The sequence below is a fragment of the Chrysemys picta genome, chromosome 10 (genome assembly GCF_011386835.1).
Source record: "Chrysemys picta bellii isolate R12L10 chromosome 10, ASM1138683v2, whole genome shotgun sequence".
NCBI lineage: Eukaryota > Metazoa > Chordata > Testudines > Emydidae > Chrysemys > Chrysemys picta.
The window spans coordinates 2125386-2150248 of NC_088800.1; the positions used below are offsets into that span (position 1 = coordinate 2125386).

At 40.9% G+C, this 24863-nt stretch overlaps 1 protein-coding gene across 7 annotated transcripts in view; it reads right to left on the reverse strand.

Annotated features, from left to right (window-relative positions):
- Positions 1 to 997: 997 nt before the first annotated feature.
- The window catches only part of SPG11 (SPG11 vesicle trafficking associated, spatacsin), a 59739-nt gene continuing 35873 nt past the window's right edge, over positions 998 to 24863 (reverse strand). For 3 of the 7 annotated variants that reach the window (XM_008170502.4, XM_065559108.1, XM_065559105.1), the window contains 16 exons: positions 23026 to 23298; positions 22557 to 22757; positions 22113 to 22220; positions 19604 to 19766; positions 18888 to 19102; positions 17258 to 18005; positions 16562 to 16704; positions 14704 to 14902; positions 13715 to 13852; positions 10437 to 10570; positions 9626 to 9733; positions 8806 to 8974; positions 7861 to 7949; positions 7066 to 7221; positions 5079 to 5230; positions 2436 to 3578 (listed from right to left, as the gene is read on the reverse strand). In XM_008170502.4, the coding sequence (XP_008168724.1) occupies positions 3398 to 3578; positions 5079 to 5230; positions 7066 to 7221; positions 7861 to 7949; positions 8806 to 8974; positions 9626 to 9733; positions 10437 to 10570; positions 13715 to 13852; positions 14704 to 14902; positions 16562 to 16704; positions 17258 to 18005; positions 18888 to 19102; positions 19604 to 19766; positions 22113 to 22220; positions 22557 to 22757; positions 23026 to 23298 (3177 nt within the window). In that variant the 3' untranslated portion in view covers positions 2436 to 3397. Of the gene's footprint in view, positions 1196 to 1970; positions 2114 to 2435; positions 3579 to 5078; positions 5231 to 7065; positions 7222 to 7860; positions 7950 to 8805; positions 8975 to 9625; positions 9734 to 10436; positions 10571 to 13714; positions 13853 to 14703; positions 14903 to 16561; positions 16705 to 17257; positions 18006 to 18887; positions 19103 to 19603; positions 19767 to 22112; positions 22221 to 22556; positions 22758 to 23025; positions 23299 to 24863 lie in introns of those variants that run through there. The other 4 variants (XM_065559102.1, XM_065559104.1, XM_065559103.1 and 1 more) reach the window with 4 other exon arrangements.

Genomic DNA, 24863 nt, shown 5'->3' on the forward strand with positions numbered 1-24863 from the left:
AAGTTTAATAGCAGGGATGTTTGCAAACCCCCAAAGGGAGACGACCCAATGTCTCCAGTTAAGCCATCTCCTGGGAAACATGGTGGGGGGGTCATTGCTGGAGAATGCCTGAGCTATTAGCTAGGGTGACACTACTTCCAGGCTCCAGCCAAAAGATCAAAGGACACTAAACAGTCACGCTAGTGAGAGAGGGAGATGCAGCTGGCAGAGCTGTTCCTGGCAAACAGATTCTCTCACACCTCTGCTGGATGATCAGAAGCACAGCCTGCCAGGTACACTGCCACAGGGCTAGAGCTTAGTCCGACATGGATGCATCTAGAGACAAGTGAGGGGTCAGAGGTGTAGTTTGCTCTATAGCCTTCCTCCTTTTTATCTCGTGTATTTCTACATGCTGTGAAAGTTATTAGCATCTAAGTCTAGGCTTATGTGATCAGTCTTTATTTTGCTGACTTTTTCCCCAGTGTTACAAGTCATGGAGTCTCTAACTGTAGCTGCTCCACTACTTCCAGGCACAGTTGGCAGGTATGTATCTGCCTCTTGGGTGTCACTAGAATTTACTTTTGTCTTAAATTATACCAATTAAGATGGGTCTTAATACTACCTTTTTATTGCTCAACCTTAATGGTCTTGCTCTTGGGTTTTTTGGCAGCCAATTTCTAATGTATGGGGTGGTAGTTTAGTTTACCTTATCTGACTATACAGTATCACTTTAAAGATGTAGCCCTGATCTGACAGGACCTTCTTTAAAACATGTTTTGGCTAATAGGCATAACAAATCCTCACTATGTTGCTTTTTCTATGAACAAATATTTTACCTGGAAGAGACTGAGTGGTAGCTTCCTCATTCTACCTGCGGAACTCCCTAGCCCCAATACTGCTTTCACTTTCTGGGGGGGGAAAAAAAATCTTTCAGAGATGTACGTGTGAACTGAAATTCTGCTGCCTGTGGGGTAGAATTGAAGAATGGTGCTTTAGGAATCAATGTTCAAGTTATTTTGTAGCCTTTATCATTAAAATAAACTTGAAAATGTGAACCAAGTGCAGACTAACAGCCCCAACTGAAATGCAGTCACTCACCACCCTTACCTAAGTGGGATGTTTCTTAAAGATGAGATTGAGTTGTCAACTGTGAAGATCATGTTAGCAGAAAGAGCCAGCTGTGCTTATTCCAAACAAGCCTCCATTCTGCAAACCGCTGTAGATGTACATCAGGTTAAGTATGTGACTAGTCCCCCTGACTTCAATAAAGTTAGCAGACGTTTGGTTCTATATTAGTTTTTATAGCCTATATCTATTAAACCTCCATTTTTAATTTAAGAATGGAATGGAAGCAGCTGCAACATACACAGGCCCTTCAAGATAATCATCTTATCCAATTAGATGCAAGAGCCACTAATCATTATATTATGGACTGACTGCGTAAAGAATCTTCATCTGATTATTGGAGTGCCATATTTAGTGGTTGTTAATAGTCAGTAGATCTGGTAGGACAGTCAAATAAGGAGCAAATTACTAGAATCAATCGTACAAAAATGCATTATCCTAGCACCTAAGACACAATTGGCTGAAGCTTGCCGTATGTGGGTGAATAGGAACACTGCTGAAGGTGACTATGCTACTGGATCTCTTGGTAGCTTGAGGAAAAGCGTTTGCTACAGTTGGACAATCTTTCCCACTTCTGAAGGGTGTACACTACGGGTGATGGAAACACAACATTTCCAACCAAGACACCCACCTCCAGAAATCAGCCTCTCTTAAAATACACTGGTATGGCTCAAGGTAAATAGCATTTGAGTCTTACCTGTAGCCCTTCTGAAACAGTAAGGCAGTTCTGTGCTCAAAGTACTTCTGGGAGTTTAAGTAGCTTTCTGACGAAGACAGTCTTAGCCAGTGGTGGGGAAGCAAATCCTGAAACTCCAGCCCTTCATTTCAATGAGGAGCTGCACTAGTTCCATTGGGACAGAGCAGCGCCATTGGGAGCTGTATATTGAGGCAAAACAGCCTCCTGCAATAGACGTACAGGGATACTTGGTCCCTTCCACTCCCCTACACACCAGTGTCATAAGGATCAGAGATGAAGCTTTTCCTGATGGAAGGATCATTCTTAAACAGCCTGTTGAAAGACACCCAAGCCCAATTATTATATTTGCTATTCCTACTACAGTGGTAGGCTGCCACTGACCGTGCTGCAGCCAGAACGTGTCAGAACGCTTCAGGGAAAGATTTCTGGACAATAAAGGTCTAGATATTTTACTTCCCAGCTAGCTTTGGAACTAGTCTGGAAACTGATTTCCCCCCATTTTCCAAACACTTCTGGATAAGTTTGCCTGAACTAGTGCACATGACCCCACCCACAGCAGGCAGTGGTGATTTACTTTTGCATGTAAGACACGAAGATTAGGAACTAGTATTTAAGTAATAGTTTCCAAAATGCATACAGCTGTAAAGAGGTTTATTCCCAGCCAGTCAGTACTTATGCTAGAGGCTTTAAAGATTTTATAATACAAATATAGAAGCAAACAAAACAATTGTATAGGGTGAATGTTAGACAATTTGGTACTGTGTGTGCACAACACACATTCACTTTCATGTAGCAAATTCTCCTTTGTTTCACTGGTAAAAGAAGAGTGTACTCTAAAAGCACATACCAACATCTTAACTCTAAGTAGGGAGCTGATTGTGAATACCGAGGTAGTCCATTCTTGTCATTGACTATTATGGTATTCCTATAAATCTTACAGGGGGCAGGTAAAAATAATCTCATTTGTATGAAGCACTAGAGAGGAGTATCCTAGGCAAACTGGTTCCGCTGAAGATTTGGGAAAAATAGGCAAGACTTTTTAATATGAATGTTTCAAGTATTCTACCAGCACTAGTGGTTCTGTAAGGCCTGCAGAACATCTATTAGCCTATTTTAAGCAGAGAAATATTTGATCGGATGTTCAGTTTAAGTTACTGTAAGTACCACACACATCCATGCTGAGGATCTTACTGCTGCAAAATTTGTCATTTTTTTGTTTTTAAGGAGGCTTGTAATTCCTGCTGAAGCCAGTAATCCATGCCCCTAAATTAGCCAAAGTCATTTTAGACTAAGGTCTGACTGAAATCCCAGCTAGCCAGAGCACCATCTTCTAGGCCCACTAAGCAGGCTTTTATAAAACATTTTGTTCAACTCTGATTTAAATATTAAGAATTGTTTATTGTCCAAAACAACTTTGGGTTAATAGTCTCTGCATTTCAAGGACATTCAAGTCAGTGCTGGGATTTTATGGTAAATTTCACATACTGAAACCAATATTTTTTTAAGGCACCTCGCAGCATATACTGAGTTAAGCAAGTGACCAGGAGCTGGATTAAGGTAAGATTTTTTTTAAATCACAGTGCAAGCCAGAGGAATCTAATTTGCCAGCATATCCTTTAGACAGCAGCCAGTCTGTGCGTCCTTCAAAAGCATATTTACCACATCATAGAACTTGTTATCATAAGCCAGTTTGTAGTACATGTAGATGTCTTCACAGTAGGTCAGTAATGTCTTCAGATTTTTCTGAGCCGTCTCAGTAGGCTGGTGCTGTTTGACCCTGAGACAGAATTTCGTGTTGTATTAAAAGGGGAGAAAGGGCAAGCTTTCAAATAAGATTGACAAAGCTGAAGAACATCACATGAGATGGGAAGAAGTTCTGATATCTAAAGAAAAATGCAGGCTGTGGAGCGAGGGGCAGAGAACTTGTGGAGATGGGGAACAGACAGTTCTTGGAAAGGATTTGTGTTTTGCTTCTCCATACTCTTCTGCAAAGATTTTAAAGCTAGACATTTGTTAAAGAAAAAAATCTGACTAGGTTTTAAAGAGTTCCGAGCTCTGCATGAAGTTCTCTCCACCACACTAAATGGCTGAGAGCACACATGGGTGCTGTCAAATGCTAAGAGCCTCACAATGTATTAATAGCACCATGGACCCTGCCACCAGGAGCAGTGAATCTAATTCTGTACATGATGCAACAAAGGGCCAACAGAACAAGGCTTAGGGAACCCAAGAGAGGTGGTAGCAATACCATAGGGTAGTTACTCAGCCAAGATGCTTTTACAGCATTGTCTATGATAGAGCTGGCAATAGAATCCAAGTGTCCTGACTCCCTGTGCTAGCCACACAATCCTCCTTCCCCTCCAGAGCAATTAGAGTGATTGACATGCACACAAAGCAATTCTCACACCACCTCTGGATAGTTATAATTTTACAGATAGGAGCTATCGATTGGGCTGGAGTCTGCCAACCTATACGTGAGGTCAATGAGAAGGTACAAGGATCAAGATCTGAGCTGGGTATGTGAGAGATGATTGAAACATATTTAATTTGATGGCATTACAGTAACTTCTCCTTATGACTATGCAATGGAAGAATTAGCTGCTAATTTCTTCCATGTTGTTTGCGAGATCAATTAAAGTAAGAACAACACTAACTAGTTTCATTCAGGAAATAATTTTTTACCTCAACAAAAACTGTAGTTTTGTACGTATAAAAACAAGTGATCTATGTTATGAATTGCCTTTAAGCACTGATGAATTAATAAATTAAACCTGTTTTCACACTGGCTTGCAAATAGCACAATTATTGAAACAGTGTACCTACTATCTTGAGAGACGGTCCTGTGAGAGAACAACAAAACTCAACTACAACTAGTATTCAGGGGATCTCCATGCCACTCACTTTGGGACCACCATTTTACCCTTCAACGTTTCCAGATCTCCTTCCACCATGGCACTTGGCAAGGAGGGCAGAGCAAACAGTTACCTCAGAGCCCAACTAGCACTGCTGCTCTTAGAAAGGCAGGCAGGCTACTTTACAGTACTGTTCCCTCTGGAGCGCCAGCCACATGGTCTCCACAACACAACGTACTTAAGATTGGGGATAAGGGACAAGAATCCCCCCTGAACTGTGCTCTCCCCAAGCAGCGTACTGTACCGACACCGAGCCAGACGACTTGTACTCGATAAGCAAATACCAATAAAACCACTCTCTTTGAAGTCTCTTGCCAGAAAGACAAAAGGCAACCCTTGCCAGGCAGGGTTGCAGAAATACTTACTTCTTCGCAATCTCCTCAAACACAGTCGATTTGAGGAACCTTTGTTGCTTAAATTCTTCCAGGTAATTGAAGTCACCCTTTAGAATCACTTGTTGATACAGAACTTCAGCCCAGTCTGGAACAAAGTCATAAGCCTCAGCCACAATAGCAGCCTAGAAGGAGAACGTGCCGGAATTACTGACTGGGACGGGCCACGAGCTGGTTTAACTGATGGTTTTGCCTGCTTTGGTTTGCACTTTGGCAGTACTCAGGCATTTCAGGTGCAGACGGCCCTGGCCTCTCTGGCTCAGCTCCTACACTGTTGTCTCAAGGCCATTCTTTTAAGGAGGAATGGAAGGGTCAGTGTGAAACTCTAGATAAACAGAGGGGTGTGGAGTGGGGAGTAGGTATGATGGAGAGGGAAGAAGAAACTTGAAAATAGGGGGGAAATTCAAGGCTAGACGATTCTGTTCTTATTGAAGCTAAAGGGAATTTGGAGCAGTTTGGGGCCCTGAGAGGAGCGAAAGGAGAAGGCAGGAATTTGTAATAGACCCAGAAGATTAACATATAAACACACTCAAATATTAACATAAGAACGGCCATAGGACCAAAGGTCCATCTAGCCCAGTACCCTGTCTTCCGACTGGCAGTGCCAGGTGCCCCAGAGGGAATGAACAGAACAGAACAGGGAATCATCAAGTGATCCATCCCCTGTCGCCCATTCGCAGCTTCTGGCAAACAGAGGCTATGGGGACATCCCTGCCCAGCCTGGCTAATAGCCATTGATGGATCTATCCTCCATGAATTTATCTAGTTGTTTTTTGAACCCTGTTATAGACTTGGCTTTCACAACATCCTCTGGCAAGGAGTTCCATATGTTGGCTGTGTGTTGTGTGGAAAAAATACTTCCTTGTGCTTGTTTTAAACCTGCTGCCTATTAATTTCATTTGGTGACCCCTAGTTCTTGTGTTATGAGAACGAGTAAATAACACTTCCTTATTTAGTTTCTCCACACCAGTCATGATTTTATAGACCTCTATCATACCCCCCCCCCTTAATCATCTCTTTTCCAAGCTGAAAAGTCCTAGTTTCATTAATCTCTCCTCATACGGCAGCTGTTCCATACCCCTAATGATTTTTGTTGCCCTTTTCTGAACCTTTTCCAATTCCAATATATCTTTTTTGAGATGGGGCAACCACATTTGCACGCAGTATTTAAGATGTGGGCGTACCATGAATTTATATAGAGGCAATATGATATTATCTATCCCTTTCTTAATGATTCCAACATTCTGTTCGCTTTTTTGACTGCCGCTGCACATTGAGTGGATGTTTTCAGAGAACTATCTACAGTGATTTCAAGATCTCTTTCTTGAGTGGTAACAGCCAGTTTAGACCTCATCATTTAGTATGTATAGGTGGGATTATGTTTTCCAATGTGCATTACGGTGCATTTATCAACACTGAATTTCATCTGCCATTTTGTTGCCCAGTGACCCAGTTCTGAAAGATCCTTTTGTAGCTAACATATAAACACGGAGTGGCAGGTCCCCTTGACATTTCTTTAAGAACATGGCGAGAAGGGGAAAGGAAGGACAGGACACACAACTGGGGAACATATTTTGTCTGGAGAATTCATCTCCTTTAACTCTGAAAGCCGAAGAGGCCAGAATAGTCTCACTTCAACTTGCTGTTGGGAGGGAGGGTCCATCTCTGGGGTTGAAGGGCTATTTGTTCTCTTTAAAAAGTCCTTGTTTCTGTCTGAGGTCCTTCTTGCCTTGAGTGAATTACAGAAGCTGAGAAGGAAAATGCCTTTTCCCATTGGCTTCCCACACTGCTGGGGCTGCAGGTGCTGTCACCTGCCTGTAATATGGCCACTGGCACCAGCTGTCTTTATTCTCAAACCTATTTTCTATTCTAAACCTGAGGAGCAGCATTTCACCTTGTGAGCCTTCATAGTGCTGTGGTGAGTGAAATGGAGGCAGCATGCCTTACTCAGTCACTTTACCTGGTAGAATCTGGGCAAGGACATGATGCAATCCATCAGGTTCTGTCTGTTCTGGTTAATCAACATCGTGCTCTGATTGGTGTTCAGAAAATGAAGCTGGAGAGTTATCAGCTTTGTCAACCGGTTGCAGCGCAAGGACTGGCGGACACAGGAATCCTAATTAAAGAGTCAAAACAGAAAAGCAAAACCAAGCTCTGGAGTAGCGTTTCTATAGGAAATCTGTGGTACATGTTCCCAAGCACAGCTCTGGAGGCTTCAGACCTATGTTAGTATTTCGTCTTGTAAATCACTGCAGTTTCTTTGATTAATCACTTTCAATGCACGTATATATGACGCCCCACTCAGCAACTCACTTTTATTGTAATAAGTGGAGGCCAGTCTTTAATCACACCTTTAATACTGTTCTATTTTTCCTCACCGCAAATTAAAACGGTGAGCTCCGCACCAGCACCAAAGCCAACTGATTCTCTCCTTCCCATGAGATGAAAGCTTCTAAATTTAATCCCAGATACTAAAAGCTGAGCAGGGAGCAATACGTTACTCTTTGATTCAGTGGTCACGTGGATAAGCAGGCTCAGGTATTAGGCTCTGTCAGAGGGATCTCTTTTCCCCCGGCCCTGCAGTGTGGCAGATCACCAGTGGCTGCTTCAAAAGCACCTTTTCCTCTCCAATCAGGATGGCTCTCTGAGCATCACTCCTAGGGACCTGCTACTCAGCCTTAATCCATCTCTCATCCTGACTTGGCCAATGCTGATAATTAATCCTTTACAAACTTCCAATTCCATCTCAATTTACCTTAGAATAACTTTCGGCTGCATCAATAAAGAGTGTCAGAGCTTTCATCAACAGTTTCTTTAAGTTAGGCACATCTCTGAGAGACTCTTCTGAAATGGAAAAAGAACTTTAAAGCAACCACCCCGGCTTTTACCGCTGCAGCAGCAGACAATATGCAACAAACACTTGTGTAACTCATATTTGAAAATTTCTGTCTACCGACATTTCAGAAGGCAACATGCCAAAATATCTTAGAAAGCATCTCATGCGCTAACTCTGCGCAAAGCGTAAGACATGCTGCTCTGCTGTGTACAGAACAAAATTCCAAGCAATTACAAGAATCCAATAAGGAGTTTTAAAGGCGATTTGAAAACAAATACAAAATATCCATTTGCTTTTGTCATGTGTGTTGACTGCCCTCAACAAACCAGGTTAAGGAAAGCATTCAACAGAACTCAAGTGTTTTAGATCCCTTTACATCACTGGGTCTTGTTCCACAGTGACACTCCTACAAGCTCCGTTCACTACGACATCAGAGCTGCATGCAACCACTGGAAGCTTAGGCTGGTTAAAGTATCTATTATTATACCCACAAAGGTAGAAAATACTTTGAAAACTGCATAATGTCCTAACACACTGGGACGCACCTGGTTAGTGGTGCTAATGGGGTGTTCCACCAGCACAAAACCCAGGAACGCCACAACTTTCTGGAAGGGAAGAGCAACCAAATAATACCGTTGAGCCACTCAGTGCATCCTGCTGATGGACATGGATTTTTCCATTTTTACGTGCAGGTCAGCAGAAAAGGCAACTGGAACTGTGTCTACCAGCCCTATCTCACTTAAACATTACACTTAAAAATATTTTAATTTAAGCCAATTTTTGATGATGCACAGCGATGCAGTATGCTGATACGAGACGCTACATTGAAACACACTTAGTCTTGGTTCCGTATTTCCTACTCACCCCATGGTTGAGATTCAATGAGCTTAAGCTGTATACAAGCAGCTGCCTCGTGATTCTCTCCAATTTCTCGACACATGCTAAAGCACAGGGCTATCATATTGTGCTTTTCACTGTCCCCTGGCCGACAGCGCTTTATGTAATCTAGCAGAGCTGTCTTCAGAGTCCCACTCTGGTTAGGAGAAAGGGCATCAGAACAGGCATTCAGAGAGTTGCGTCTTATTAGAGAACTTGCAAGGAAAATCAAATCCACGCCACCTTAAGTTGCCCCTCAAACATTTCAACACATAATGGGAATATGATTAAAGTATCACTGAGAATAGCAGACTCCTAATTATACTTAACAGAATTGCTAAAATCTGGCAGCCTCCACATTTTTGTACGTTTAATTGTAAGTCAGCACTCTGTAACAGAGTATCTATCATCTAAAACACAAAAAGAGTCCAACCCAGCACAAAATATATAGAGTCCTCTGAATTTCTATTACTGAAGTTGTGAGAAATAGCTGTTTTCCTTCCCTCCTACACTGATTTTTACTGTGTCTAGGACATCATGAGACAATCTACGCTGCTAAAGTAACCATATGAGTCTCTTTATAATTATATGCTAGAAAGAAGAAAACACGGTAAAGTATTTCATTTAAAATTGTGATTTGTATTCATCAAACATCTAAAGACAATCACTTTGTAGGGTGAGGTTTCAATCCCAATACTCGTCAATTATTAAACTCCCCAGATAATGTACTGGCAGCGAAGGTATGTGTTTTTTCACTCACTCTCACACACACATTAGTGGGTTTTTTTGTTTTGTTTTTTGCACCTACCGGGTCTAACTTTTTTCTCATGAGCACTTCAAAGTAATGTTTCTCATGCAGCAGATCGAATATGTACGTCATTTCATTATATCTTCCAATACCAGTAAGGAGTCGGACCTGGAGAGAGAATGGCAGAAAGATCAGCGGATGATGGAAAATCTTATCTCACAAAGAGGCGGCCGTGTATATTAGGGTTAGTTTGTTCCCTTCTTAAAAAAACTGAAATTTTTCTTTTTGTTTTTGTTTTAAAAGGCAAAATGATCACCAGCCCAAATAACCAGACCCCAAAAGTAAAGCTTTCCATCAAGTGCAATCCATGCAGTGAGCTTTCCAGTCCCCGACAGTAATTCCAACTTGGAATGACACCTCATGTCACTAAGTAGGTACGTCTCAAGTCCGCTGGGCCTTTACTAAGCAGCAACAGAAAATGCAGGTTAGCTTGGTAATGTGGATCATTACATTTCACAAAACAGTGTCTGAAATACCTTGAAATTCCAAAACCAAGACATTGCATGCTCCCCACCCCTCCATTCTGCCGGCCTCATCCATTTCTCTAACCAACTGCTATGGTGACCCTTTTGTGATGTGGAAACCTGGCCAGGAACAGCTGTGATCATCAGGCCACAAAACACACATCACAAAGGTAACAACCTTTGGTATCTGTAGATGTAGGCTGGGCAAAGACCAGTGACCTAGAAGTGAAAGCTTTGCATTCCAATTCCATGAGCCATCTAGTCCACATGCTCATTTGGTTTGCTACCATTTGCATGGAGAGCTGTGTACGGAGTGTGGTTAGCACAGTATGGTGATGGATACATACCACAAGGCCGTACTCCTCACTGGGGGCCAAGTGTTCCTCCGTGAGAAGTCGAGCAGTTTGCAGGACTCGAATAATTCCTTCCATGTGACATGTCAGACTAAAGCAATTATGGGCCAAAATCAGGAGCTCTGTAGCTAGAGAATGAGAAAACGTGGCTGGGTCAGTTAACAAGCTGAGCAAGTTAGTCACGGCGTCTCTGTTGAAATCGGTGCTAACTCGGCAGATGGTTTATCGTTTTTCAAGTTACGAGCACTAGAAGTGAATTGGAGGCATCTAGCCCTTTACAGCTTTGGTAACTGTACACGTTCAGTGTGGTTTTCCAGTTGGTGCTAGAATCTGATCCTTTGGATTATTCTCTGCAGCGGGACTATAAGCCTTAGAAGGAAAGGAGACCGCTTGACAAATGCACAACGTATAGCCCAGCCAGCATCATGCCAGGTCAGTTCTCAATTTAAAAAGGTAAGTGTGATGGGGTCTACCCCACACAGGGGATGAACGGGTTAATGGGGGCCTGAGAGGCCAATTAACACCACTTGGTTCCACCTGGAGGGTGGCTAAGGCCCCATGAAAGATGAGTCCCAGCAGAGGAAGCTGAATAGTTTCTGTAAGGACAGGAAACACAGAGTAGGAGGTGGCTACAGTGAGAGAAGGAAATAACTGCAGTCCCTCTCTGAGTAGTACAGAGTGGACCCTGAAGAGAGACACAGAAACCACCAGGGTGAAGCATGTTTGGGTGATGAGCTCTGACAAAAGGGCAGGACCTGGGCCTACAGAGAAAAAACCCAGGGAGGCATTCAACTGAAGAGGAGCTTCAGGAGGGTGTTTACACCCTCGGACAGGCCCTGATGGGAGAGGGCATCGGGGTGAAGGAGACTCCTGGAGTGGGCCTGAGAGGAGGCCAACTGATAGGCAGACAGCCTTGGGATAGACATGAATGAAGGATCCAGAGTACAGACAAGACTCCCAGGAGGTAACTCTTGAGAGTCAGCATTCTGCAGAAGAATGGAGAGTTGGGGGAGGGACCCAGGATGTATTAAAAATGTAAGCACAAGGGAGGGGGAAGAAGTTGCTTCCATTGTAGTTTGTGTTTTGCTTTTGAGTTTGGTAAGAAGTTTCCAGAGGAGCTGTGGGGCCACTACTCTGCGTGGAACAGAAGTGGAGCCCTAGGGGAATGGAAGACATTCTATCAATGACTTGTCAAGTGGGACATTGCCTATGTGGGACATTGACACTGCAGAAAAGGAGAGACTTCCGGAGGGCCAAGTCAGGAGAAGAGAGACCACAGAAGGACCGGAGAGGCAGGGGGTGGTAGATGAAAAAAGAGTTGCTACATCATACCCAGCCATGAGAGGGCACTGTTGCAATAAGTCCATTTTTCCACACTAAAAGTTTTGCATCTTGGTTTGAAAAGACCATTCATATATTTGATATACCAGGTGGGATTTGATATGGAACAAGTTCACTCATCCACAATTTAAAATGGATTAAATGTATCAGTTTGCAGATAAACCATTTTACAAGAGCACAGATGAAAGATTCACATTTGGCTGATTAATGGGGCAGGGTCTCTTGGTGTTTTACATTATTAAACATTGCGGGGCGGGGGAAGGGAGGAGATAAGATTTTATGCATGTATCCAGGCTTGGGTGACAGTGCCCTTCACTGTCGCATCTGAAACCAGCCAGCAGGGAAAAGGGTTAACCATGGACTCAGAACAGGGATATAAACAGGTGGCAGGGAAGAGGATGCTCTCCCCAGGGAACAGAAGAGGTAAGAAGGCTCCCAGGCACCGACAGAAAAGGAAATGGGAAGCTATTTTGCTTGTCCATGATCATTACACTGGAATTACTCTGACGCCCCCAAGGTGTGCAGAATGTGTTCAAAAAGTTAAAACAATAAATGACTAGCATATTATGCAATTCTTTCTCCTATAGAGAATCAGTTTTAATATACCATAACGACACCCAGAACAATGAGATCCTGCTCCATGACAGCTCCTAGGCACGACCACAATACAAATAAACACACGCCTCATTGTCACGCATTATAAAATGTTAGCTACTACACAACATAAATGACAAATACATGCAAGGTGCATCATAATTTACAAAAACCTTCACCACCATGTCATCAGCACATTTCAGAACATCAAACTAATCACTGGTGCCCATTCCATTCATAAAAATGTTTTTCTACTCCAATACCCAGACATTACACTGGGAAAAGCTATAGAACTCTGGCATAATTGAATGTTCCCTGGGACTTCTCCTTTTAAAGTCTGTACCCCAAGTTTAATAATCAGTATATGAAAATAGCATTTGTCCTACATCATATCTCCATAACAGAACAAAATAAGGGGGCAAAGTTAAGGTTGGGTGACAGTGCAAGTCCAGTGGGATAAAAACGACTGATGAAAGATTATATCGAAGTGGAAAACTGTCTGGATCTCTTAATTCTTCATTCTCAAAACTTGGCTATCTGTTTTAAAAAATCTAAGAAAAAAAGTGGGGGGGTATGAGGGGCGGGGTGGGGGTGTAATTAGCTGGATTCTATTGTAACACACTTTCAACCCTTAACTTCTACCAAGATTTTGTTTCTGAATAAAGCTCTTTTCAGGCTGTAGATTATCCCAACGTACTAGAGATGATATGAATGGAGACTTTCCAGTTGAACCTGTATTAATGTTGGTAATCTTTGAGACAGATAACTCTCACTAAAACACTGTCCTTATCCTTTTTCTCAGAGGGACATGTTCAGTATTTATAAAGGACCTTACTTAGCCACTGCTGGCTGGCTGCCAAAAGTATCCTGGCTACATTTTGTAAACATAATTACACCATGTCCATGAATGGACAGCTATACAACGGAATTGAAGTTTTGGCCAAAGATGACCTATAAATATTTAACAAAGAAATATGTAAAATACCAGGCTGTTAAATCACCTTCCTAAGAATTTGGCCAGAAGCCTTTTCTAAATCCATCCACAAAACTTTAAATAACTTATTGACTTGAGATTTCCAAGCTATAAATACAAGAACTCCTCTTCAGTCTTAGAGAGAATAGGGAATTCATGTATGGATGCCCTAGGTACTTATGCTTTGATCTATTTCTTGTGAATACATTTTGAAATTTCTCTTTAATAATTTTTAGGGTTTTTAGAAAAAAATCAGTAATGAATATTCCCCTTACCAGTGCTCCAAACACTTCATGATGTAATACAGAGCCCAAAATAGTCAATATTATTATAATGCTAGTTACATATAGTATTATTTACTTACTGCAAGATAGTTCCCCACGAGGTACAGATGAAATTTTATCCAATAACTTCATGCCAACCAGTGTATGATCCTTGCACAATTTGGCCAACTCTAGGAATGCTTGAGTCTCATTTGCTGGGTTCACAATCTGCTTTTGCCCTGTGCATACATGAGAGACACAGACAGTTATGTCACAAACACTAATTGTTCTTGGAGGAAAGGTTAGCCTACGTTTATGGAAAACATAGCGTATCCTCTTCCTGCCTGATGCAGAGGCTGGAACGATATAATCCAAGAGGGCCCTTTTAGTCCAATCATTTATGTCTAAAAGTCACACATTTTTTCTTTTGCTAGATCAATCCAATACAAACCCACTGCATGGCTATATTGTTTGTTACCACTAAGACTGGTTGTTTCTTATCCAAAAATACATTGACTTTGTCACAGCTGAAAAAAGCCTCACCATTTATAGAAAACAATTCAAACCGATTCACATTATTTTGAGCAAAATATCATTTATTTTGCCATGAAAAAAATACACAAATCTTTAAAATACCAGGCCACTCTCCCATTCTTGCCTTTGTAAGAAATTAATGGAGGAGTCTCGCTCACAAGTTGGATGGCTGGGGTTACAAAGGCCGTGACTTGTTATTTAAAACCAAAAACAAAAAACAAAAAAAAACCAGCAAATTTTTTGCTATTAAAAGTCTTGTTTGTAAGAGCCTTCATTAAAGCAACAAAGCACTGGATACAACAAGGTAAACAGCTAACACCACTCAATACATGAATAGAGCTTTACAGTTTCAAAGTATTGCATAAACACTGAATACTATAGTTACCACATATACACTGTCAGCAAGTGTTTTTCAAACAAACACACACACACACACACACACACACACACACACACACACACACACACACACACACACACTTTACAAACCAAAAGTTTGTAAAAAGGACGTCAGATGCATGCAGAGGTGAAACACACAACAAACCACCATCATCACCTTTCCTTTCAGAAGATACCAGTAACTCCTGCATGATTTCTTCAGCCACAAGTTCTGCCACAGTTTCAGACCGGAGACCCTGTGTTGTGATGAACACCTGGGCTTTCTTGCATCTGTCAGGCTGCTGGGATGAAAGGATCGCTCGAAGCACCTTTTCAGAATCATGGGCTGATATTTCACCGTAGGAGCAATTCAGTTCCTAAGACGCGTACAGCACATTTAAAAAATGTTACATAGAGAAAAATGCACATGACAGAGTAGGTCTTCACCAACAAAGCTCGATCATATTGAAAACAAGCAAGGTTATTCAAAATTGTGTGTGAAAAAGCAGATGTAGGTCTAACCCAGGGCTGGCCAATCTGTGGCTCCGGAGCCACATGCGGCTCTTCAGAAGTTAATATGCAGCTCCTCGTATAGGCACCAACTCCGGGGCTGGAGCTACAGGCGCCAACTTTCCTGCTCACTGCTCAACCCTTGGCTCTGTCACAGGCCCTGCCCCCACTCCTCCCCTTCCCACCCCCTCCCCTGAGCCTGCAGTGCCCTCGCTCCTCCCCTCCCCTCCCCCCCACAGAGCCTCCTGCACGCCACAAAACAGTTGATTGGGAGGTGCGGGGTGGGAGGAGGAGGTGCTGATCGGTGGGGCTGCCGGTGGGCGGGAGGTGCTGAGAGCGGGGCGGGGGAGCTGGTGGGGGGGCTGCTGACGTATTACTGGGGCTCTTTGGCAATGTACATTGGTAAATTCTGGCTCCTTCTCAGGCTCAGGTTGGCCACCCCTGGTCTAACCCATCTTTGTACAAATCAATATTGCATTGATTTGTGTTAACTACTAAGGGTTTGATACAAGAAAGCATTTTAATGAATGTTTAACTTTTTGCTTGAAGTTAAATGTGTGCTGAACAGCTGTCCTGTTTCTTAATTGGGGACTATATCAAAACAGATAAAAAATGCTTTCACAAGCTAGAATTTTCTGGTTTTACTAAAGATCATTCCACAGTGTTCACTGATCAGATTTACCTTCTCACCGCCAAATAATCCCAAAGCCTCAATGCAAAAGATGCAAATTCCAGCTTAAAAAGAATACTACATGAAAAGATAGATAGCCCCTCAGAAACAAGAAGTAGACACTGATGTGTCCAGGATACTAGACTAGATACACTGCTGGTTTGATTCAGCAGCGCAAATGCTATGTTCCAAAACTAAGGGGCAAATCTTGGGGAAGGGACAAAGAACGTCTGGAGCAGAATCCTCTGCCCAACCTGTGCAGTTGGGCTACAGCCACACATGACGGCCATGAAGACGAGCAGCAGCAGATGTAGCCCACTACTTTTGCCACACCTGGGGTTAGCCCAGTGGATCTGCACAGTCTTATGGGCCCACCTGCAAACATCCCTGTAGTAGAGAGCTGCCTTAGAACAGAGGGTTTGCAGAATACCTCTGTGCTGTATCTCTGTCGCAGCCCTCCACTCAGGTTTTAAATTGATGTTAGGCCTTCTGAAGTCAACACATAATTTTTACACTTAAAGTACCAAAATGACTAAAAATTTATTCTTAGCACATTATAAAATAGGCCAATTAAAGAGACCTATGTAGGAATTTGGCTTAATGAAGTAAGCTGACAGATCAGAAGGGTTTTGTGCATTTCAATACTTGATCATATCTAGGATTTGTCTGAGTAGTGGGCCATGTTACCATTTGATAAATATCCCCCTTATATTTCGTTTCAGTGCTCAAAAGTGTTCAGGAATGAGCACCTAGTAAATTATTTTGTGACCTCACAATAGCTTTAGTCTCCACAACTCTGTGGGTTGGCTTGAGGCAAGCGACATGATAGTTCTGGTAACTGTTGCCAGATACATACCTTGGAAAGCTCATACAAACAGAGGACTTGTCTGCAGTAGTTTCTCCCATGAACACACTCATCTATTAGAGTCCTCAGACTGGTAATAACCAGATCATCTGGAGCTGGAGCCTGGACATGTGACCAATTTTCTACGCTTGAGGCTGGAAGCAAAGTGAATACTGAAAATGCGCGTCTCAAAGGAAAAAGCACAGTGGTCGGGCTTGTAAAAACAAAGGCTCACACCTAGAATAAAACTCCAGGAATCAGTGCAAATAGTATGTGTTATAGTTTTCCAAACGTTAAAAACTGAACTCACAGTATTTGTGAAGAATGGGAGAGTTACCCTAATGATGTTTTAGGAGATGAGCATCATTAAAAAACCACCACCACAACACAGTATTATCAAATACAACATCAGTTGTGAAATTCTTAAAACCATCTGAATACAAGTATGTAAAGCAGCCCAGACAATGTTCAGCTATCTTTCTGCAGCCTCAAAAATGGGATTAATGCATTTAGTTCTAGCAAGAAACATTCTGGTTCTAGCTGATAGAATTATTTTTACTAAGACTGCATGCACACACACTCACATACAGATAACGTAAGATGTTATCACTATTTTTCGCACTATTAATAGAAAACAAAAAAACAAAAATGTTCCCTTATAACATGCAAATATTGGGGGAAAATGTACTGACTGCTAGGATTACTTACTGCTTTGTAATCTTCTGGGCTGAGGTGTGTCTCTCTCATCTGCTGTATCTCCCACTAGAAGAATAGCTCGAACGTCAGGGTGTAAGTTGTTTAGATCAGCTTCCCCAGAGGCCAGTGCTCTGCAGTGCAATACCAATGAAACATCTCTGCTATAAAAGTGAAAATACCGGCAAACACGGCTGGCTTCATGTATGCTTCCTTCATCTAGAAGACGTCCAATCAGAAAGCTAAGCGATTCTACCTCAGCTTTATCCAGAATGTTTTCAGACATATCTTGGAATGCAAGACCATCAAGTTGTAAATATTTTGATGTATTCAGAGCAGTTAGCTTTGAAAAGGAAAACTCCTTAGCTAAATTATCAAAGGAAAGTTCACCACTCACTGAAACCTGGTGAGAAAATCTTGACTTGACCAATCCATCATTGTTATTTAAGGTTTGTTGTGCAATGCAACAAAGCCAGATCTGTTTCTCTATTTCTTCTAATTTGTCCAGTGCCACAGAGTCACTCTGTGCTAGCCAATGGCCAGCCAAGGTAAGCAGCAGATGTTTCTCCATAATGTTATTTACCTTCTCATCAGCTGAAGATTCAGACACTACGTTTGCCTGAGCTAAGAAAAAGTCAGATGCTGCTTTGTTGGAGATGGAATTTTTCATAAAACTGTCATGACATTTTTTCCAGAAGTCAATTCTAGTTTGTTTTTGATGCCACTGTCCAATATGCTTTAAAAGATGTAAATCTTGAAGTACCTGCAAAATTCATAAAAGCCGTAAAGGACTTATAGACTCATAGACTTTAAGGTCAGAAGGGACCATTATGATCATCTAGTCTGACCTCCCGCATGTTGCAGGCCACAAAGCCGTCCCAACCCCTTTCCCTTGACTCTGCTGTTGAAGTCCCCAAATCCTGTGGTTTAGAGACTTCAAGTAGCAGAGAATCCTCCAGCTAGCGACCCCCGCCCCATGCTGCGGAGGAAGGCGAAAAACCTCCAGGGCCTCTGCCAATCTACCCTGGAGGAAAATTCCTTCCCGACCCCAAATATGGCGATCAGTAGAACCCCGAGCATGCAGGCAAGATTCTCCAGCCAGACCCTCATTGGCCATTGATACTATTTACCAGCGATGGCACGCTGTTTGTTTGACTAAAATCATGTTATCCCATTAAACCATTCCCTCCATAAACTTATTTAGCTTAATCTTAAAACCAGACAGGTCCTTCGCCCCCACCGTTTCCCTCCTACAGAAACAATTCTCATTTCCTGAATAAATATGCACCAGTATTAGAACACTAGAATACTGAATTACAGTCCCAGTCTGTAAAGTACTAGGCATACCTGTTTTGCTGGATGAATAAAAATAATAGAATGATGCAGCAAGTAATAAAATGTCACTATTTTGTGCAGCCCAGCATTCTGAAAGTTCAGATGACTAGCAGATAAACTGAATAATATTTCAAATTAAGGCAATTTACACATGCCATTTCTAGGTCCTTCCGGATGGCATCCTCATATTGGTGAAAAGTAACACTTTTGATACTATCGGATGTATGGGAGCTTAACAACCAGAAAAGAAACTTTACACAGTCAACATTTTACTTTAAGTAAAAAACAACATTCGATAACTATACTATACCTCTTGGATAACCACACCGTCCACAGGCAGTTCACCTAATTCTGCAACCTTCCTCGCCAGTGAGAACAATCCTCTCTCTTGCAGCTGCTCTAGAACTGATCTGCATTCATTCTGAAAATGTTCTGCGTCATAACTGGTCAGGATAGAGCGATTAATAGATATAGATGAATCCTTCAAAATCTGACTGAGTGCACATAGTTTCTTCACGTCTGGGCCTGTTTCAAAAGAGACAGTACAAATATTAAGGCAACTATTCTTTAATTGAAGAAGTCACTGATACACATTTTCAACAACAAGTAAGCCTGTGGGGAATGGAGTATATGTAGAATATGTTTAACATACTAAAGTTTTCATATGATCACAATGCATTTTCAGTTTAAAACTGGAACATTTCTGTTCATTTTCCATACATTTCTCACACCGGCTCCAAAAGAAGCTTATATTTTCTACCACAGCTTTCTGTAAAAAAAACAATTCTGGCTTCAGAAATTCCTTCACATTATAGTACAATATTACCTGCAGATTGACATGTTTATCATGTTTTCCTCACTCCATAAAAATAAACAGTAACATAATCCAAGCTACAGTACAACATTAGTGCAGAGCATGTAATTTTTAAAGTACACTTCTCACAGGGTTAGATTTTTTTAATCATTCTAATACCTTTTGAAGTTGTTAAAGCAACCAGACCATCTGATACAAAAAATTGTCCTTACCATCAGGTAGAAGTTTATCTATATCTGCAAAGAGCTGTAGGAGTTTTCCTAATTCATACTGTGTTCTACATTGCTGCATCATCAATTCAAGAAGAAAGAATGCATGTGACTCCAGCCATGGTACTGATATTATTGAAGGTGTTGGTTTATCTGCAATTTTAAGCTGTTTAAATAAAAAGGATTTATAAGTTTCTTACAAGCATATTCTACAGTGTATATAAATACAACTTGTTTCTAGTTAGAGGAGGTCACACTGAAAACTAGATAATACCAATTCTAATATACAAGATGTGGCTCTAAAAAAAGACATGTTGCTCCATCACCAATATCTTGATTTTAATCTGGAAATAGTTCATTTTCTGTGCTGATAGACAAGATTTCTGGCAATTTCCCCTGAAAATCTGTATTAACTGAGTAGATAAAAAGTCGGAAAGAGCATGGATAGGTAGGAAAAAAAACGTCATTAGAAACTAGTAGCCCTGATGTACCCCATCTGCTTTATATACATACCCACTACATGGGGTCACAACATGTTGCTCTGAGTAGGAAAAGGAAACGGACCTATCCTTGACTTGAGTTACAAGAAGGAAAACAACCAACACTAAGGTCATGAAATGTTAGTTTAGGGATCCAAGAAAACTGGAAGAACAAAGAGATATAGAGGGGAGAGCAGGAGTAATTGCTGTATGTCTAGCTCTGACAATGTAAAGAAAACAAGTAAAGACACAATTGCAAATATTCCCTCTATGAATTTGAGTCTCACCAACTTGTGGGCCAAATTCTGTCCCCAGGTGGTTGCTGATCTAGCAAAGGACTTGAGCATGTGCTCAACATTACACATGCTTCAGTCCCACTGACACCAATTGCTGAATCAGGGCCTTCACGGGGTTGCTTAGGTGTAACTTGGCCCAGCTGTTTTCAAAGAATAAGTCAACGTGGTCTTTGAGACTGCTGGCACCAAGGTGATCTTGCAGCCCCTTTCAAAAACTTCCATTTTTCCGAAAGCAGCCAATATATTCAAGAGCAACTGTTTAGCCCAAGCAGATTTTCTCTGAAAGTTACCACCTTATCAGCACCATCATTTTCACTTTATTACTAGAATGAATGCTATTTACTAAGGCCTGGAGAATGAGATACCATTACTCACCATGAATAGTACCTTACACCATAAGGAATCTGTGACCCTAAGAACCCTTCAATGACCACTAGCAAGGGAGGGGGTTATAAGAATATCCTTGTACATTCGTGTTCACCAAAGAATTTCAAGTGAGGTCTTAAATAAAAGCCAGAATCATGCTGGTTGTTAATATCATTGTGAAAACAAATACTATGTAAGGAGTCATGTATCTATGCAAAAAAAGTACATTCCTAAAGTCTGTATAAAGGCAGACTTGACAAATAGTTTTCTGCCTGACAGTGGATGTTTACTCACCTGTCTCTATCAGTCCGCATGTAAATTAAGCATGGTAAATTAACACAATAGGGAGTCATTTACATACAAAGTCAGTGGGGGATGGGAAACCAGCACACCAGAGAATAAACTGCGAGGGGGTGGGGGTCATCCTGACTCTGAAGTACAGACCATGAACTTTGGGAAATATAGGGGGAAGGCCAGGAAGACACCCATTTATCCTGCAGCTAGGAAGTAATCCGGCAGTGCAATTACATTAAGGAAAATAGGATCTCAACTAGGCTTGGTTGAAATGCTGTTAAGGATATTTTGGTTGAGATAAACTTATTTAGACTGAAGGTTAGCCTGTTAAATTTAGCTTCCAGGAATCATGTTATGATTTTGTTTTATACATAACTCTTCTGTTTCCATTATCCTTATCATTAGCTCTAAAATCTTGATCTTTCATAATAAACTTATGATTGTTTTCACTATAAATATATCTCAGTGCTGTGGTATTTTACAAGGAGACAATCTTGAGTTGAATCATTCAAGCAGGTGTCTGCACTGTTCACTTGGGGACAGCAGACCTGGTATTACTGTGAGTACTGTTAACCTGCAAGGCAAAGTAAGGCTTGACATAAGTCAGACCAGGTTGCTAGGGTAATTAACAGGCTGGAGGTATCAGGGAGGTGACAGCCACTTAAGCGCAAGCAGGTCTCCCTCTTACTGGAGGCAGGCGGGTAACAAGGTGACTCTCAGTCCTGGGCACCCTAAGAACGATCATATAATCCCACTGAAGTCAACGGGATTGCACATAGAATAAGATACTACTACTTGTGAATTAGGGTATCACAATCTGGCCCTAAATAATTAAAATGTACTGATTTAGAAGTGCATGTAGTTTATTCAAGCAACTGGCTCCTTTTCACTCCAAAATTCAGGTTTTCCACCAAGTGGAAATGATGGAGGAGTTGTTGGACACCTATTACTCCAAAATCATCTCCTGAATTATGTTAAGCAGACTCCTATTTTTTTGTTTTAGCCTATGGCATCAGAAAACATCAAACTGTAATATGATGACATCTAAGCAAAGACATTCACAGAACATCTGCTTACATTTGCAAGACTTGTCTGGAAGTTGTGGAGTTTGGTTTTGGCTTCATTGTATTTTTTGTAGTCCATGCATAGTTCATACATTTCCAGCATATGTAATAAAGGGGAATCCTTTAAAGATAAGCAAAAAGGTTACAAAACTCCACTGAAAGTACATTTGTCTAATAAATGGAAAGTTTGTATCAATCAGTGTAAGAACAATGGTTGTCTTGGTTTGTTGTTTACAAAAAGGTATATAAACCTGACAAATTATTTGCAAGTTTGTAACTGTTTATTTTCCAAGTCTAATATTTTCTCATAGGGCTGAGTAGCAAAGTGGATTAGCTTGAAAATAACTTGAAAGACAGGGTGGAAAGCCTCCTCTAGGCAAATAAGAGACTCTCTAGTACAGGAGATCTAAACACACAGAAAAAAATATAGTCTAAAAATACCTAAGTAAATCATTACCTTAAGAAAGAGCTGGAAACCATTCATGAGAGTTTTACTTTTTTGTCTTCTTAAAAACATCTTCCAGATGGTAGAAAGGTCATGAAGATCCCATTCATGATTTTCTACTGAGCCTTGAATATGGTTTGTTGCTTCAGCAGCAGTAACATTATCCACAGAGGTAATTATCCAAACACAGAGACAGTGAATAATGTTGGCATCCTGCCAAATGGACAAAAAAGTCAGAGACATTCTCTTATTGCTTAGTAATCTAGCTAGAGAGCTGTCATACACCACATGAAATGTGTCATGATGGTTCATACTAATCAAATTATTTTGATAATTGGGGAATACTTGGTGTATACAACGTATATATTTCCCCTCGGACATAGGTATGTGAAATAATTTTCTGAATTGTCTCCAGATGTGTAGATTTTTCCTTGTATTGCATCACACCTCTAAAAGAGAAATACTTTTGACTAATTCTTACCTGAAAACAGGCTGCTAAGACACTCAAGAAGGGAGCATGGTGCCTCACTCCTTCAGCCAAAAGGTAGCACCCAGGGTTAGGACTTTCTTGACAGCACAACAGAATTTGAAAGAGATCACTTGTATGTTCGCTCTGCCTGTGTTCAGTCCTGAGTGGACTGGTGGTGTTGTTATGATGACTTCCTGTATCAGAGCGAGAGGGCTGCAAGTTCTCAAAGGCCAGCATCAAATGATCTTGCAAAATGGGAGTGAAATCTTGAAGAATGGAAATGACCTAGAAAAGATCAAAGGCAGTTACATGCAGAAAACTTTCCGAGAGCAACGGGGGGTGGAGGAGCTATTGTGTACATGAAATAAAAGTAAACACAGAAGACACTTTATCAACCCGATTTTACAAGATATATTTCTGGAGATCTACAGATGAAAGTGTTCTAGAAATGCACAGTATCACAATAAAATATTGAAATTCCTCCCTTTCCATAAAACATACACTCATTTTCAGCCCCAATGACATCCCTGGCATAGACGGTATATCATAGAAAGGAATTTTTCAGTAAGTTGCTACCTGAGGTTTATTTGCAGGTGAATGCACACTTACTTATATTTTTCTACTCTGAAAACATTCAGGGTAGGATTTTCAAAGAAGCCTAAATTAAGCTCCCCACTGGCAACAGGATTTGAGAGCCTAGCTCTCTTAGGCTTCTTTGAAAATTCCAGCCTAGAATTGTTTGCATAAGAGACAATATGCTAGTATTTGTGAAAGGATACCTTAGGGGCCGATTGTGCCAGATACGTTTGTTCAAATCTCACCAATTTCAATGGAAGTTACCTACCACGGTTCTTATTATACAAGTGGGCTGCCAAAGATGATCACAGCAACGCTGTATAATGTACATAGTGTAACAAGACTGAAAAATTCTACTCTAAGTATGTGTCTTCCACATACAGTAAAAATTGCAAATATATTTATGAATATTTCAGAAGTTCTGGCTATGTCAATTTAACCTTCCCAGTTACTATGCTGATTATAGAAGAGATAGTTAAATTGGGTGTGTGAATATATTTTAAAACCTTGATTTTATTTTAAACTAGTCCATAATTGAAGTGTATTTGCAGTTCACAGCTGTTTCTTAGAAGGGAGACTCTGGTCTTCTGGAGAAGCTTTTTAGCTTAATAAATACAAATTCTAAGCCTGACTTTTTTTAGTCCCATTTAATGAATGATCACCTACTTGTACAAGACTTTACCTAGATCAGGTATTTTTAAAGATTATGTTGCACAATAAAAGTGGAAGACTTATGAAACTCTCCCAAAACACATAATATTATTACAGCATAAATATTTGCACCCCAACAATACCATTAACTAATCATTCTATATGTGAAACAAAATATTTATTTTATTAATACAAATGAGACTGCTGCAAATATTAACATATCTCCAATACAGAAATAGTAACTGAAACATTTAATTTTTAAAAATGAACTAAACCTAAAAATCCAGAATGTACATACCATAGCCATAAGTAAAATTAAAACAGAATTAAGTCCCATTTGGACAGGTATTTATGAATCCAGCTCACCTCAAAGGACACTCAAATTAAGTCACTTCTGTCTGAAAATGTTATACAGTAGAACTTCAGAGTTCCCTTGAGAATGGAGGTGGTTCAAACTCTGAAATGTTCAAAAAGTTTCTTCCAAAAGTTTACAACTGAATATTGACTTAATGCAGCTTTGAAACTTTACTGTGCAGAAGAAAAATGCTGCTTTTAACCATTCTAGTTTAAATGAAATGCACAGAAACTGTTTCCTTGCCTTGTCAAATCTTTTGTGTTTTTTT